Raw genomic sequence first — 16,762 nt, 5'->3', positions numbered from 1 at the left:
TTTGGAAAGTAAATTGAAGAAATTCTCTCTCTTAACTGCCAAGTACTTCAGTGTATATTTCCTAACTACAAGGAGATTCTCTTACATAACAGTACAATTAGAGACATCAAGAAATACAATTACGGCCAGATACGGTGGCTCACACCTGTAATTCCAACATTTTGGTAGGCTGAGGCAGGCAGATCTCTTGAGCCCAGGAGTTCAAGACCAGCCTGGGCAACATGGTGAAACCCTGTCTCTACAAATAATAAAAAAAGAAATTAGCCAGGCATTGTGGCACATGCCTGTAGTCCCAGCTACTGAGGAGACTGAAGTGGAAGGATCCCTTAAGTCCAGGAGGTCAAGGCTGCAGTGAATCGTGATTACACCACTGCACTCCAGAGTAGGCAACAGAGTGAGATCCTGTCTTGGAATAAAATAAATAAATACTATCATCTCACCCACGGTTCATTTTCACATGTCACCATGGGGTTCAATAATCCATTTTCTTGATCCTGACTTTCTGTTGGGGGCGGGTGGTTTCGGAAGTACGAGATAGGTGAGGACGAAACAAAAGAGAGGGGGTGGGGCCCTGTTCAGCCCCTGGGGTAGAGGCTATGCGTGCAGAACAGCCACTGGACCCCTCGAATTGCACAGATGCTAGGCATGAAGCTCAGGAAAGGGATGGAGCCTGGCCGAGAGTCACACAGCACACATCTGAACTCTGCCACCTCTCACTGCCCCAGCCCTCGAGTGTCTGTCCCCACAGCCCACAGTTTGGCAGCAGCCATGAAAAACTTTTGTTTCTGCTTTGATCCTGCTTATCAGCCACCTAGAAACTGCTACTCATCCTCATTGTTTGCTCTGAACCAGTGATTACAAATTCGGCAACTCAGCACCCTTGCAGTTAAGTCCCCTAAATCCCCCAGCAGTAGAAAGGCATCACGGTAAAATGACCTGTACGTGTACTGCCCTGAAAGTATTTCACTATGATGTAGCCTTGCAGATGAGCAAAGTGACCCATTTCAACCCTTAAGTGTAAGATTTTCCTAGGAGTTATATGAAATGAATAGATTTTTTTTTTTTTTTTTAGACAGTCTTGCTTGTCGCTCAGGCTGGAGTGCAATGGCACAATCTTGGCTCACTGCAACCTCCGCCTCCTGGGTTCAAGCGATTCTCCTGCCTCAGCCCCCTCGAGTAGCTGGGATTACAGGTGCCCACCACCATACCCAGCTAATTTTTTTTTGTATTTTTAGTAGAGACGGGGTTTCACCATGTTGGCCAGGCTGGTCTCGCACTCCTGACCTCGTGATCCGTCTGCCCCAGCCTCCCAAAGTGCTGGGATTACAGGCGTGAGCCACCGCGCCCTACCAGAATAGAAAATTTGAACAATGCCTTTCTTCCAAACCCAGGATGGGACCTTAAACACTACCTGTAACAAATGCTGTAATGTGTCCTGTATTTATTTTTCAAGTGGATTTTTTAAATTTTTCCCCCAAACAGTGGAAGCTTTTAGCACTAGGGGCTATATTTTTGGCTCGAGCAGCCTGGGCGTGCCTCTCCAAGTATGACTATGCTTATTTACATATGGAAAATAATTCCAGAGGGCAATTATATTCTCCCCAGCACAGTTTCAGGGCTGTGTGTACAGACTTCCTTTTTTGAAAATAGGTGGCTCATTTGGGATAGATGAGTAATGGTGGTGTAACTGTCCACACACTTCAATGCTGATTCACTAGGAGGGTGCTGGGCTGTGATTTTCCTGGATTTTCTGGAACCACCACCTGGTAGCTGAGTGAGCTTTGCCTTCGGGGCCTCAGGCTCCTCATCTGTCAAATGGATGCTGCCATCCAGTTAGCTGCCAGGAAATAGTTTCAGAGTAAGTGATGGCTTCTGTAGAGTGCCTCACATAATGCCTGGCACACACCGGGTACTCCATACTTGAGCCCAGGCCTTCTCCCTGGCTTCTTAGGCATGGCAGATCACCCTGGGCTTCCGGGACCCTTGGATCTGTGCCTAGGTGGCAGTGAGGACCTCTGGAGCACTGAAAATGTAATTTGTTCCAAACACTTGTGCCCGGGGGTATCGTATTTACTCCTTCTGAATGAACTCCTCTCCCAGGTAAATGCTCATGTCATGTCTTCTCCTGCCTGATTCTTCTTCTTTTTTCTTTCTTTCTTTTCTTTCTTTTTTTTTTTTTTTTTTTTTGAGAGAGAGTTTCACTCTGTCACCCAGGCTGGAGTGCAGCAGTGGCACGATCATGGCTTACTGCAGCCTTGACCTCTTAGGCTCAAGTAATCCTCCTACCTCAGCCCCCTTAAGTAGCTTGGACTACAGGCATGTACCACCATGACTGGCTAATTTTTGTATTTTTTGTAGAGACAGGGTCTCACTATGTTTCCCAGGCTGGTCTTGAACTCCTGCCTCAGGCTCCCAAAGTGCTAGGATTATAGGCGTGAGCCACCACACCCAGTCTCCTGCCTGAATCTGATCCCATGTTGTTGCTTGTGTATGTATGTGTGTATGTATGTATATATGCATGTGTATGTGTGTATAGTATGTGTATATGTGTATTTATGTATGTGTGTGTGTATGTGTATATGTGTATGTGTATGTATGTATGTGTATATGGTGTGTGTGCATGTGTATGTATGTATATGTGTATGTGTGTGTGTGTGTGTGTGTGTGTGTGTGTATTGGGGGAAGGGAGCCTTGAGAACCAGCACTCATTCTGCAGCTCACAGCCTGGAAGCTAGGCGGTGCTTACACACAAGTCCCACTCCCCCTGCCCTACCTTCCCCACACTGTCCCACTCATTCTTTTTCCAAACAGTACCCTCCCCACACAGTGCTTGGTATGGTTTGCTGCCCTGTCTCCACTCTCCCCTGAGAGGCTGTCCGTTCATGTTCCCGTGAGTTCCTTCACCTAGAGAAGAGTGTGGGGGTTGGGCTCCTCCTACCCCAATCCACTCAATGATGGCCTTTATCACTGATTATGAGGGCTCAGCCTTCCAAAGTCTTAGTTTCCTATTCCACTGAAGGGGAAGAGAGTTTCTAGATGATCAAATTGACCTTGGTCCAAAAGACGTGAATAACACTTAGTGAGTGCTGAGTACTTACTGTGCCGGGGACTTTACACCATACACTGAATATAACAAGCACCTCTTGCTGCCAACTCCCTGCTTGGTTACTGGATTCAAAGATAGAGCAGTACCACCTAATTCTATAATTCTATTCAAATGTTCACTTGGTTTCTCAAACAAATGCCAAAGAGGGACACATTCTCAATGCACAGAAAAGTACAGAGGACTCCTTGAAGTCCTCTTCAGACATTTCTCCTTCTCAAGTTCTTTTGTCAATAGTGGCTTCAGGAACTCTGCTCTTCCTCAGCTCCCCGAAAGACCTCCTGAAGCCCAGCCCAGAGTCTCTCTCCCTTCTCAGTACCCTCACCCTCAGTTGCTCTTCCAGGCTATTTTCTCACCCATTACTGCCCTAGAAAACATGTTCTGCCTGTTATTCTGGAAGCATTTTCTTATTTCCCAGGAAGCAGGACCCAGAGATCTTGGTGAAAAAAATCTTCCACCTTGTTATACACATACCACCTCTCTTAATCCTCAACAGCCATTAAGTGGCAGAGCCTGCAGGACTCAACAGGTCACTGAATTCCACAGTCAGATGCTCAGCAAGGTGACTGCCACGTAATAAGTGCTCAACATGTGACCCCTTACATAAAGTGTTTGGGCTGGGCATAGTGGTTCACACCTGTAATCCTGGCATTTTGGGAGGCTGAGGCAGGAGGATCACTTGAGGCCAGGAGTTTGATACCAATCTGGACAGCACAGCGAGACCCTGTCTCTACAAAAAAAAAAAGAAAAAAAATTAGTCAGGCATGATAGTGCGTACCTGTAATCCCAGCTACTTGACAGGCTGAAGCAGGATGATTGTTTGAGCCCAGGAGTTTGAGACTGTAGTGAGCTATGATCATGCCATTGCACTCTAGCCTGGGTGACAGAGAGCGACCCTGTCTCAAAAATAAATTTAAAAACATAAAATTTAAAAGGAATTTGGTGACCCCAGCCTAAAAAATAAAAGGCAACAGAAAATGCATCTTATCCTCCCTTTGACTCTCTGCAGTGCTCAATAAATAAATTTTAAGGCCGGGCATGGTGGCTCATGCCTGTAATCCTAGCACTTTGGAAGTACCAAGACAGGTGGATTGCCTGAGGTCAGGAGTTTGAGACCAGCCTGGGCAACACAGCAAAACCTCATATCTACTAAAAATACAAAAAATTAGCCAGGTGTGTAGCCAGGCATGGTGTCACACACCTGTAGTCCTACCTACTCGGGAGGCTGAGACACGAGAATCGCTTCAATCCGGAAGGTTGCAGTGAGCTGAGATTGCATCACTGCACTCCAGCCCGGGCGACAAAGCAAGAGTCTCTCCAAAAATAAATAAATAAATAAATTTCAAATGGATGAATGAGAAGCCCACACCAATCATCTTGGAGCCACAGCCCTAAATGCAAAAAGATACCTAAATATGATCAGACACCCCTACTTACTTTGTCCCAGAACAGCGACCCCTTGTTCTTGTAGGTCACAGTCGACCTTTCCAGGACTGCTGCAGACATCCCTGACTCCTTGCCTCTGGAGCTATCAGGGAAGTGAAGATCTGTAAGTACACTGCTTCTTTACCCTTTATGTCCACACTCCCTTCAGAGAGAAAAATTTCATGCTGCTTCTTTTCTGGTATGCAACATGAAAACAGTTTTCTTTTAAACTCAACAGAGTTCCAGTGTAGTGGCTCTGTATGAGCTTGTCCTCACATTGCTAATAAAGACATACCTGAGACTGGGTAGTTTATAAAGAAAAGAGGTTTAATTGACTCACAGTTTCGCATGGCTGGGGAGGCCTCAGGAAACTTAGAATCATGGCAGAAGGGGAAGCAAACACATCCTTCTTCACATGGCAGCGGGAGAGAGAATGAGAGCTGCGTGAAGGGGAAAGCCCCTTACAAAACCAGCAGATCTCACGAGAACTCATTCACTATCATGAGAACAGTATAGGGGAAACTGCCCCCATGATTCAATTATCTTCACCTGGTCCTGCCCTTCACACATGGGGATTATTACAATTCAAGATAAGACTTTGGGTGGGGACACAGCCAAACCGTATCAGGCTCATACTTGTAATCTCAGCACTTTGGGAGGCCAAGGTGAGAGGATCCCTTTAGGTCGGGAGTTTGAGACCAGCCTGAGCAATACAGTAAGACCCTGTCCCTACAAAAAAAAAAATTTTAATTAGCCCGACGTGGTGGTGCACACCTGTACACCCAGCTACTTTGGAGGCTAAGGCAGGAGGATTGCTTGAGCCCAAGAGTTCGAGGCTGCAGTGAGCTATGATCGTGCCACTGTACTCCAGCCTGGGCAACAGAGCAAGATCCTGTTTCAAAATAAATTAAACAAACAAAACTGTAATGTTGAATATGCTTTTCAAACTAGACTCACCCCCATTCATGAAAGCCATTGATCTTGTCCAACTTGCTCATTTCACCACTGGGGAAACAGAGGTACAGATAAAGGAATCAAAGTGCTCAAGAGGGTCCAGTGAGACAGAAGCACACCTGGGACTGCCAGAGCTCCTGGTGCCCGGCTCGACGCCCAGGCATTCCTCAGAGTCTATGCCTTGCCAGGGACAGGGCGCGTGAAACTTGGAAGCGGGCAGGCTCCTATGCCGCCATGGCCTCTGACAGGCTCCTCAGTGCTCTCAAGCTAACCTATGGGGTTCTCAAAGGGAAACAGGTATCTGGAGCTTGGTCTGTGGTGCTGAGGAACCCTGAGTTCTAGGCCCAGATCAGTGATGGGTAGCTCCAGATTAAGGACCCAGCAGAGAGAGTGAGGAGCCCTCTTTAGTTTCGACTCTGCAGCCTCCTTGTCTCCACCTCCTCTATCACAGCTGCTCACTCCTCATCCTGGACCCGATGCCTGCTCCTGTCATGCTGTCCCATCAGCGTCTCTCTGGCTCCTGTACCCTCCTCCCATCTAGTCGCGGCCTCGCTTCTGTCTCTGACAGGGACCCAGCCCACCACCTGCGGGCCCATATGTGTTTTGTTTGACACTATTTGAAAACAATCTGAATTAGTTGCTTGTGTTTAAAAACTGGTAAGAATCATCTAAAATACTGAATTTCTTTTTTTTTTTTTTTTGAGACGGAGTCTCGCTCTGTCACCCAGGCTGGAGTGCAGTGGCCAGATCTCAGCTCACTGCAAGCTCCGCCTCCCGGGTTTACACCATTCTCCTGGCTCAGCCTCCTGAGTAGCTGGGACTACAGGCGCCTGCCACCTCGCCCGGCTAGTTTTTTGTATTTTTTTAGTAGAGACGGGGTTTCACCGTGTTAGCCAGGATGGTCTCGATCTCCTGACCTCGTAATCCGCCCGTCTCGGCCTCCCAAAGTGCTGGGATTACAGGCTTGAGCCACCGCGCCCGGCCTGAATTTCTTGATTCTCTTGAAGAATCTACAGACTGACAATATGAGGCCTGAATTATTTTCTGGCAGGACAGCAACTGACTGGGCTAAGGGACAGCTGCCCCATCTGGATGGGGAATTCATACAGTGGGCCCCAGCATCTCCACCATTCCCTGTTGCCTTCCCAGCCCTGCTGCTGCGCTCCTTTAGATGACCTGTCTGACCTTGGAAGGCATTCGCAACCCTAGTCTTGACCACTTTGATTTGAGCCTTCCCCACATCCAGCTCATGAGATAAGACCACCTATCCTGAGACCATGCCCAGTGATTAACCCATCCACACACAGCCTCTGACCATCCATTCACTCAGCCCAGCCCTCGAGCATCAAGGGAGACTGTGCCCCCATTGCTGTCCCCCAAACACTTCTCTGGACCCACAGCTCAGCCCTCCAGGGCCCCCACCTCCAAGTCCCACAACTCCCATGGTGGTCATTCAGAAAGCACGGCGGCCAATCCAACATCCTTTATTTGTCCTAAATAAGGACCCCTGCACTCTTATACTGAGGCAAGAGTTCTTGGATTTTGTACCGAGGTGCTTTGATGGCTTGGACAATCCTCAATGGGGGGAGGTATTTCTGGGGTGCCATAAAAATGGGATAACGAGGTTTAGTCGTCTTGTTGATGCTGCACAAATCCAGGACCACAGACTTAGGGTTGTAGATCTCTTTCTTCTTGGGCCGGATTGGAGGGAATGGTGGACTTTGGCGAGGCTCCACAAGCAGCCGCAACAGGTCCTTCCGAAAGATATTCCAGCTGTTCTCCTGGAGGAACTTCTGGCACATATCTTCATCACTAAAGGGCAAGCACAAAAGCCAAGGTTCTCATGCCAGTCCCGCCCCTCCAGCCTTGCCTCCTGCCACTCTCCCCTCCCTAAGCACGTGGTGCTTCATCCTGCTTCTCTGACCCTCCCAGACTCCCCCTCTGCACCCTTTCCCTTTCCACAGTTTTCTTCCCTTAGGCCTGTGCTGTCTCATGTAGTAGCAATGGGCCACATGTAGCTACTGAGTACCTGAAATCCAGCCAGTCTGAAATAGAGATGTGCTGTGAGTGTAAAATACACACCAGACTTAGAATAACAAAAGAATGTAAAATAGCTCATTAATCATTTTATATTGATAAATGGATAAAGTGTGGTATATACATATTGCATGATTCTGTTTATGTAAGATGTCCATAACAGGCAAGTCTGTAGAGACAGGAAATAGATTGGTGGCTGCCGTGGACTGGCCATGGTGCTGTGGCTCCACCCTGCCCCCTTCCCTCATAGCAAGTAATGCTGAGGAAGGTGGAAGAAGGACTGGAGCCTCCTGAGACCACATCAAGGCAAGGGGGTGTTAAACTTCAATTAACTCACCTGTACTCTCTTACCTAAGCAGACAAGCTGAATACTTCACTCACAAGTCAGAACATTCTTCCAGCCAGATTATATTGACAAAGATAAAGTCAACTTTGATCCATAGAGATTGGCTTAAGAAAAAACCCAGAGGTCAGCATGGCTACAAGCTAGTCCTGTAGCGTCAGCAATATGGCAAAGCCAGCTTCCCCCCACTCATGAAAGCTGGGCATGTGCACCTCTTCTCAGCTCCATGCTTGTGGCAGCAGGTTGGTAGTTTGAAACTGGCCGTGGTGGGAGTATTTACACCACAGAAATCAGCAAACACTGCAAGCTAGAGTCCTCCTCCTGCATCTTGGAGAGCTGGTTGTTAAACATCCACTGAGCACACTACTGGGTAGTCCTCACTTAAAAAGTTCCATTAACTCCCAATTTCTTACGTAATAAATAATAACAACCTCTCACTCTGACTTAGGACTTACCATGTGTCAAGCACTTTACATTTGTTAACTCACTTAATTTTCACAATCACCCCATTTCACAAACATAGAAATTGGGGTGAGGCTAAGGAATTCACCAAAACCTAGGAGGGGGCTAGCATGTGATGACTAATTCTTAAGGGATAATTTTTTTTAAAACCTAGATTCTAAGCTAAGACAGACAAGACTCTATGTCACTTCCTGATGTTGATGTTCACATTGATTTCTAGTCTACTTTTTCACTGAACAGGGTAGCGTCGGCTTCACACAGTGGTCTCAGTTCCAATCCCCTGTCTCACTTGAACTGAAAGCTGCATCTGTCCTTTCAGGCTTTGAAAAATCAACCATGGCCGGGCGCGGTGGCTCACGCCTGTAATCCCAGCACTTTGGGAAGCCAGGCGGGTGGATCACTTCAGATCAGGAGTTCGAGACCAGCCTGGCCAAGATGGTGAAACCCTGTCTCTACTAAAAATACAAAAATTAGCCAGGTGTGGTGGCACACGCCTGTAATCCCAGCTACTCAGGAGGCTGAGCCACAAGAATCACTTGAACCCAGTGGGCAGACATTGCAGTGAGCTGAGATCACACCATTGCACTCCAGCTTGGGTGACAGAGTGAGACTCCGCCTCAAAAAAAAAAATCAGCCCATGACGCCCTTAAGCCCTCCTGGGCAATCCCCAGCATTAGTTCATACTATCAGTCTGTTTTGGGTGATTCTCTTCACTTTGGCCTTGGGGAATTTCCTGACTTTCTTGTGTACGCAGCCATGCATTCTACCCCGCATGGGCGCCGCTGTGCTCTGTAGGGGTGATTTTCAGGATATCCAGCCTGCACTATTCACAGGACAGGTACCTCTGCCACTGGCTCTATGATCTTCAGGACCTCAGAGTCTTTGGTTAAAACATGAGGGATCTGTGCTAGATAATGGACATGTTTTCTGCCTGTTTTAGCAGTCTAGAAAGGCATGAGTTCAACAATTAATGAATAAGACAGAATTCTGTAAGTCAGCATTCTAGATGAGGGCCGCAAATGCTGACTGAGCAGGGCGGGTGCTGAATGTTCCATCTGCTCCCCCACCACCCGCAAGTCTATGTAAACCTTTTCTGAATTTCCATTCAACAGATATTAACCAATCCCCATCACATGCCAGGCATTATGCAATGAGCTAAGGCTGCTTAAACCCTTTTTTGAGTGGCAGGTCTAAATGGCTATTTCCTATATTGGTAGTACCCAGGAATCAGAGAAGTGTGGCATCCTTGAACCAGAAGGAACCACCAGTATTTCTCAGCTTGTTTTTCTCACAAGACTGCCCCAGTGTTGGCCTTATTTACATATCATCTGCTCTTTAAATTTACTAATGATTTTCCAGGCTGGGCACGGTGGCTCACACCTGTAATCCCAGGTGAGGCTGAGGCGGGCAGATCACCTCAAGTCGGGAGTTTGAGACCAGCGTGGCCAACATGGTGAAACCCGTCTCTACTAAAATTAGGCAGGTGTAGTGGCAGCGCCTGTAATCCCAGCTACTTGGGAGACTGAGGCAGGAGAATCACTTGAACCCAGGAGGCGGAGGTTGCAGTGAGCCAAGATCATGCCACTGCACTCCAGCCTGGGCAACAAAGCAAGACTCTGTCTAAAAAAAAAAAAAAAAAAATTACTAATGATTTTCCTTCAATCTGTTCAGTTTCTTTTACTTAAATATTTACTTTAACTTTGTCTTAAGCAACAAGATCTGTCAGATCACATGGTTAGTAAGCTAGTCATGTTGCTTTTTCTAATTCATACAAATAAATACATAACTGTTAAAACTAAAAATGTCAATCTGTGAGCCACCTAAAATCATCCTGTAACCCTCCTGTGGAATATGTTCCATACTTTAAAAACTACTGATCTACTCTAATTTTCTTGTTTTGCTGATTGGAGTCGGAAGACTAGAGAAGGTCACGAAGACCTCACATTGCTCAAGGTCATGAAGATCTCATGTCAGAGCCTTTTGTGTGCTTACTGGCCAGGGCTGGAATCACCTGCAGCTCTGTCTGCCTTCATACCCCCTTTCTCTACCATTGGAATCACTCGCTTCCTACACCTGCTGCCAAAACCGTGTCTGATCACAATATCACCGCAAGTAAAGAAAAGAGAGAGGATGCAAAATTGTGTAAGAAGTATGAGCTCCGTTATGAAAATGGAGCACAACGATAAATGCGTATTTGGCACATATTCATGAAGTGAAAAAAACATTAAAAGGAAATACAGAAGATATGAACTGGGATTGCTGGAGGATTGCAAATGATTTGGGTTTTGTCTTTTTCATTGTTCAGTGTTTTTCAATTTTCTGCAATGAGTATGGCCCATTCACATTTAGTCAACATTTATTAAGCACCTTCTGCATTCTGGGCACTGTACAGGTGCTAGAGACCAAAAGTGGATATAGCACAGCCCTGCCTTCCTGAAACACTTGATCAGGTGGAAGGGAAAGAGCTGTGCAAACAGGTAACTACATGTCAACACAACATGGTCAATGACAGAGCTGTGCAGAGAATATTATGAGTGTGCAGAAAGGGGGTACTTATCCCAAACAGGTTAGTCTGAGGAGGTTTGCTGCAGAAGATGAATCTTACGGAATGAGCAGGAATTTATCACACAAAGGATGAAGGCAGGACTGGGGTCAGCATTTCAGGCAAAATGGCCAGCATTGGCAAAGGCCAGGTATGTGCAGCATATAGCAGGCAACCCGCCTGGGTGGCTGGAGTGAGTTGGAGGTGGCAGGAGATGCTGCAGGGGGCATGAGTAGGGGGTCAGACTGCAGTGGGTCACTGCGGTAGCACTGAGTTTGGACTTTATCCTATAGGCAGTGAGATACCATTGAGAGGTTTCAAGCAGGAGTTTAACACAACTAGATTAGGGTTTTAACAAGAACACAGTGGGCAGAAAGAATCCGGCAGGGAGGAGACTAAAGTGGTCCCGAAGTGGGGGTGGAGGCCAGGCACGGTGGCTCATGCAATTCCAGCACTTTGGGAGGCCAAGGTGGGTGGATCCTTTGAGCTCAGGAGTTTGAGACCAGCCTGGGCAACATGGCAAAACCCTGCCTCTACCAAAAAATACAAAAAAATTAGCCAGGCATGGTGGCGCCTGCCTGTTGTCCCAGCTAGTGGGAAGGCTGAGGTGGGAGGATCACTTGAGCCCGGGAGGTGGAGGCTGCAGTGAGTTGAGATTGAGCCACAGCATGCCAGCCTGGATGACAGAGTGAGAGCCCGTCTCTTTCACACACACAGGAAACAAAGTTGGGGTGGAGAGACATGTCACCCAGGGAGATGTACAAGATCCACTAGAGTATGTGAATAGTAAGATTTCATTTATATTTATCTTTCTCTTATTCTTTTAAAAGATCGATTTTCATATGTTTATAATATATATTGGTACAGTTATACTATATGTGGATATAATAAAAACAAATCAACAGATGTTATTTATATTACATATACATACCAGGGAGTACATGCTTGAACACTTTTTAGTAATACCAACGTGAGATGAAAACAGTTTTGAGACCACTGGTCTGGGCAATAAATTAATTTTTACATTTAAATAAAGCTATTTGTTCTCATTATAAAAGCATTAACATTCACTCTAGAAAAATTGGACACTATGAAAAAGTGAAGAAAAAACGTAACTAATCTTTCAAGATACATACTTATTTTTAATAATTATAAAAGTAAATCTTAGCACTTTGGAAGACCAAGCAGGAGGACTATTTAAGTCCAGGAGTTCAAGACCAGCTTGGGCAACATAGTGAGACTCGCATCTCTCCAAAAAGTTTTCAATTAGCTGAGCATTGTAGTGCATGTCTATAGTTCCAGCTACTCGGGAGACTGAGCTGGGAGGATCGTTTGAACCCAGGAGGTCAAGGCTACAGTGAGCCATGATTATGCCACTGCACTCCAGCCTGGGGAACAGAGTGAGAACCTGTCTCAAAAAAAATAAGTAAATAAAAATAAAATAAAATAAAAGCAATGCATACGCATTGCAAGAACAAATATGAGAGGAATATATAACCAGAAAGTTCCTTTAGTCTCACCTCCCGGAGAAAACGACTCTTACCACAGGCATTGTTATTTTCGCTTATTTCCTTCTAGGTTTCTCTCGGGTAGGTGTTTGACAAAGGCATAGTCATAGCACCTGTACAATTCTGTACTGCCCTTTTCCAGTATCATTATATCACCCATTTTACCCTGCTGTTACAGAGCCATTAAGCTTACCATTTTTTAAATAAAACAATTATGTTCTATCAAGAGAAAATACCACAATTTTGTCAACTATTCCTTTAGTGTGGCACACATGAATGTTGTTGTCATTGTTTTTCTATTATGAATATGGCTGCTATGAACATCTTTATTTATTTACTATTATTATTTTTGTTTGTTTGAGACAGAGTTTCGCCCTTGTTGCCCAGGCTGGAGTGCAATGGCGCAACCTTGGCTCACTGCAACCTTTGCCTCCCAGGTTCAAGTGATCCTCCTGCCTCAGCCTCCTGAATAGCTGGGATTAAAGATGGCCGCCACCACACCCGGCTAATTTTTTGTACGTTTAGTAGAGATGGGGTTTCACCATGTTGGCCAGCTGGTCTTAAACTCCTGACCTCAGGTGATCCACCTGCCTTGGCCTCCCAAAGTGCTGGGATTACAGGCGTGAGCCACCATGCCCAGCCTATTATTATTATTATTATTATTATTATTATTACTATTATTGAATGGAATCTCGCTCTGTCACCCAGGCTGGAGTGCAATGGCGTAATCTTGGCTCACTTCAACCTCTGCCTCCCGGGTTCAAGTGATTCTCCTGCCTCAGCCTCCTGAGTAGCTGGGATTACAGGGGCCCACTACCATGCCTGGCTAATTTTTGTATTTTTAGTACAGGCAGGGTTTCACCATGTTGGCCAGTCTGGTCTCAAACTCCTGACCTCAGGTGATCCGCCTGCCTCAGCCTCCCAAAGTGCTGGGATTACAGGCATGAGCCACTCCTCCCGGCCTTATTATTATTATTTTTATTTTTATTTTTTGAGACAGAGTTTTGCTCTTATTGCCTGGGCTGGAGTGCAATGGTGCAATCTCGGCTCACTGCAACCTCTGCCTTCTGGGTTCGAGTGATTCTCCTGCCTCAGCCTTCCGAGTAGCTGGGATTACAGGTGCCTGCCACCACGCCCAGCTAATTTTTGCATTTTTAGTAGAGACAGGGTTTCACCATGTTTGCCAGGCTGGTCTCAAACTCCTGACCTCAGGTGATCCACCCACCTCGGCCTCCCAAAGTGCTGGGATTACAGGCGTGAGCCACCGCGCCCGGCCTTATTATTTTTTAACACAGAGTTTCACTCTGTCACCCAGGCTGAAGTGCAGTGGTGCCATCTCAGCTCACTGCAACCTCTGTCTCCCAGGTTCAAGCGATTCTCCTACCTCAGCCTCCTGAGTAGTTGGGATTACAGGCATGTGCCACTGCGCATGGCTAATTTTGTGTTTTTAGTAGAGATGGGGTTTCACTACGTTGGCCAGGTTGGTCTCAAACTCCTGACCTCAAGTGATCTGCCTGCCTCGGCTTCCCAAACTGCTGGGATTATAGGTGTGAGCCACTGCGCCTGACCCTGCAATGAACATCTTAATGCAGGGGCTTTCTCCATATTTTGGCTCTATAAATTCACAGATGAATCTCTGTCTCAAAGTGTCAAGACAGTTTTAAAACATTTGAAATGTAATGCTAAAATTATCATCAAACGGATTGAGCCTATCTAGAGTGTACCAACAACTCCCATTTCATTTCACCCTTGTCAGCAGTAGGTATTACATTTTTCCTTCTTTTACTAAAATAACAGGTGAAAAATTGTTCATTTCACCTAATGGGACTTACGCACATTTCCAGTACTGACCTGGGGAATGCAATATTGAGCTTTAACAACTTTTTTATCATCTCGTCATCATTGTCAATCAGTTCATAAAATATTTCCTTCCTTATCCGTATCAACTCATTTCCCAGGCTCATCAGGATCAAGGGTCGTGTGTCGCATTCACCCTCTGGAAGAAAGGCCTGGTGAAGACCCTCGGGAGAGAAGTCACAGAAAGTTAGACCTCAGAGACCGGCCAGGTCTGCCCGCAGATTTTCTTTTATTTTTATTTTTATTTTTTTTTGAGATGGAGTTTCGATCTTGTTGCCCAGGCTGGAGTGCAGTGGCCCAATCTCAGCTCACTGCAACCTCTGCCTCCCAGGTTCAAACGATTCTCCTGCCTCAGCCTCCCTAGTAGCTGGGATTACAGGCATGCACTACCACACCCGGTTAATTTTGTATTTTGAGTAGAGATGGGATTTCTCCATGTTGCTCAGGCTGGTCTCGAACTCCTGACCTCAGGTGATCCACTGCCTTGGACTTCCAAAGTGCTGGGATTACAGGCATGAGCCACCGTGCCTGGCCTACCCGCAGATTTTCTAGATGGGAAAAAGAAGGCCTCAAACAGGAGGTGAATTTATCTGGGATCACTGAGCAAATGACCAGCAGGAGAAATCCTGGGCCCTTTTTGCTACATGACATGGAATTCCTCTGACCCTGGAATTAGAAGAGCACCTGAATCAGATTACCCACTGTCCTACTCCAGCAATCTCACTGCCACTATTGCTCTCAAATTTTCCCCAACGTCTAATTACAGCTCTCTCTTTTTTTTGTTGAGTAAATCTGTTTTCTCTTCCTTAGGACTTACGACAAAAACCAAACAGTTAGGTGCCAGGTGCAGTGGCTCACACCTGTAATCCCAGCACTTTGGGAGTCCCAAGGGGGTAGATCACTTGAGCCCAGGAATTTTAACCAGCCTGGGCAACATGGTGAAACCACACATCTACACAAATTACAAAAGTTAGCCAGGTGTGATAGTGCATGCCTATAGTCCCAGGCTGAGGTGGGAGGATTTCTTGAGCCCAAGAAGTGGAGGTTGCCGTGAGCCAAGATCACACCATTGCACTCCAGCCTGGGCGAGACAGGGAGACTCCGTCTCAAAAAAAAAAAAAAAAAAAAGAAAAAGATAAGAAAATTGCCCAACATCGCACATCAGGAAAGCAATAAACCTAGGCTTTGAACCAGGTGGTCTGTCTTCAGAGTCTGTGCTTTCAGCAACTACAATGAGGAAACTGAGGCACAAAGAGGTTAAGTAGCTTGCCCAAGGTAAGGAGACATAAAGTGGCAGAGCCCAACCTTGTACCAGGGATCCACTCAGGAGCACTGCTGTCCTGCTTGCTCTCTCAGCCACCTCCAACCCACATGCTGCAGGCACACAGCTGGAGTCAGTTGCTTCTCTGGCTAGATGCTTCAAATAGCCTCCCAAAGCACCTGGGATCAAATAAATCTCCTCATGCCTCCTAAGGCCTGGGCTGTCTCACCCTTCCGGGCCCTCCATCTCAGCCTCGTGTCACTGCTGCCTTGCTTAGTCTGTTCCAGCCACCCTGCCCTCCCTTCCAATCCCCTCAATACGCCTCCTCCCTCCTGCCTTGAACCTTGAACTTGCCGCTTCTGTCTGGAACACTTTTCTGCCAGGTTGTTCCATCGCTTATTCTTTTTTTTTTTTTTTTTTTTGAGACAAAGTCTCACTCTGTCCCCAGCCTGGAGTGCAGTTGGATGATTTCAGCTCACTACAACCTCAACTTCCTGGGCTCAAGAGATCCTCCTGCCTCAGCCTCCTGAGTAGCTGGGACTACAGGTGTGCACCACCACACTCAGCTAATTTTTGTTTTTGGTAGAGACGGGGTTTCACCATGTTGCCCAGGCTGGTCTCGAACTCCTGGCCTCAGCGATCCTCCTTCCTTGGCCTCCCAAAGTGCTGGGATTACAGGTGTGAGCTACTGTGCCCAGCCCCATAGCTTATTCTTTTCATCATTCAGGTCTCAGCTTAAACATCACCTCCTCAGAGCAGCCTTCCCTTAGCCACCCCATTTAAGAATCTCTCCACCCACCCTGCTTTCCATTCCATTCCTAACAGCAATTTGTAATTTTCTATGTATTTACTAGCTACCTATTGTCTGTCCTGACTAGATCATAAGCCCCATGAGGGCAGGAATTATGTCAGTTTACTCAGCCACACTGGCACTTTGTGCCATGCTTGGAGCATGGTAGGTGCTCAAGGAATATCTGCTGAATGAGTGACCCAAATGAAGTCACACAACTTTAGAGGTGGCAGCTCACCCAGATGAATCTCCTCATTTTCTCATGACAGATTCAGAAAGGGAAAGTGATTTGCCCGTGGCCATACAGCTAACTATTAGAAGCAAAATGAGAATAAGAAGTGCTGCTTGCCACCTCTCTTCTGCGAAGCCCATGGCTCTGGCCCATCCAGTCTTGACCACTTCAGAGGCCTCAGCCTGCCTGTTCCATGGAGAAGTTGGACTTTCTATATCTCCTGGCTCAAAACCTGGGTCCCTCTACCC

General features: G+C 46.6%; 1 protein-coding gene across 4 annotated transcripts in view; it reads right to left on the bottom strand.

The window, feature by feature from the left end:
• Positions 1 to 6,950: 6,950 nt before the first annotated feature.
• The window catches only part of CNBD2 (cyclic nucleotide binding domain containing 2), a 77,979-nt gene continuing 68,167 nt past the window's right edge, over positions 6,951 to 16,762 (bottom strand). For 3 of the 4 annotated variants that reach the window (XM_065523045.2, XM_005568887.5, XM_045362863.3), the window contains 2 exons: positions 14,226 to 14,395; positions 6,951 to 7,294 (listed from right to left, as the gene is read on the bottom strand). In XM_065523045.2, the coding sequence (XP_065379117.1) occupies positions 6,976 to 7,294; positions 14,226 to 14,395 (489 nt within the window). In that variant the 3' untranslated portion in view covers positions 6,951 to 6,975. The remainder of the gene's footprint in view (positions 7,295 to 14,225; positions 14,396 to 16,762) is intronic. The other variant, XM_045362864.3, reaches the window with a different exon arrangement.

The sequence above is a fragment of the Macaca fascicularis genome, chromosome 10, assembly GCF_037993035.2.
Source record: "Macaca fascicularis isolate 582-1 chromosome 10, T2T-MFA8v1.1".
Taxonomy (NCBI): Eukaryota; Metazoa; Chordata; class Mammalia; order Primates; family Cercopithecidae; genus Macaca; species Macaca fascicularis.
Note: the sequence above shows the minus strand (reverse complement) of the source record. Positions and strands in the feature narration are given on the sequence as shown.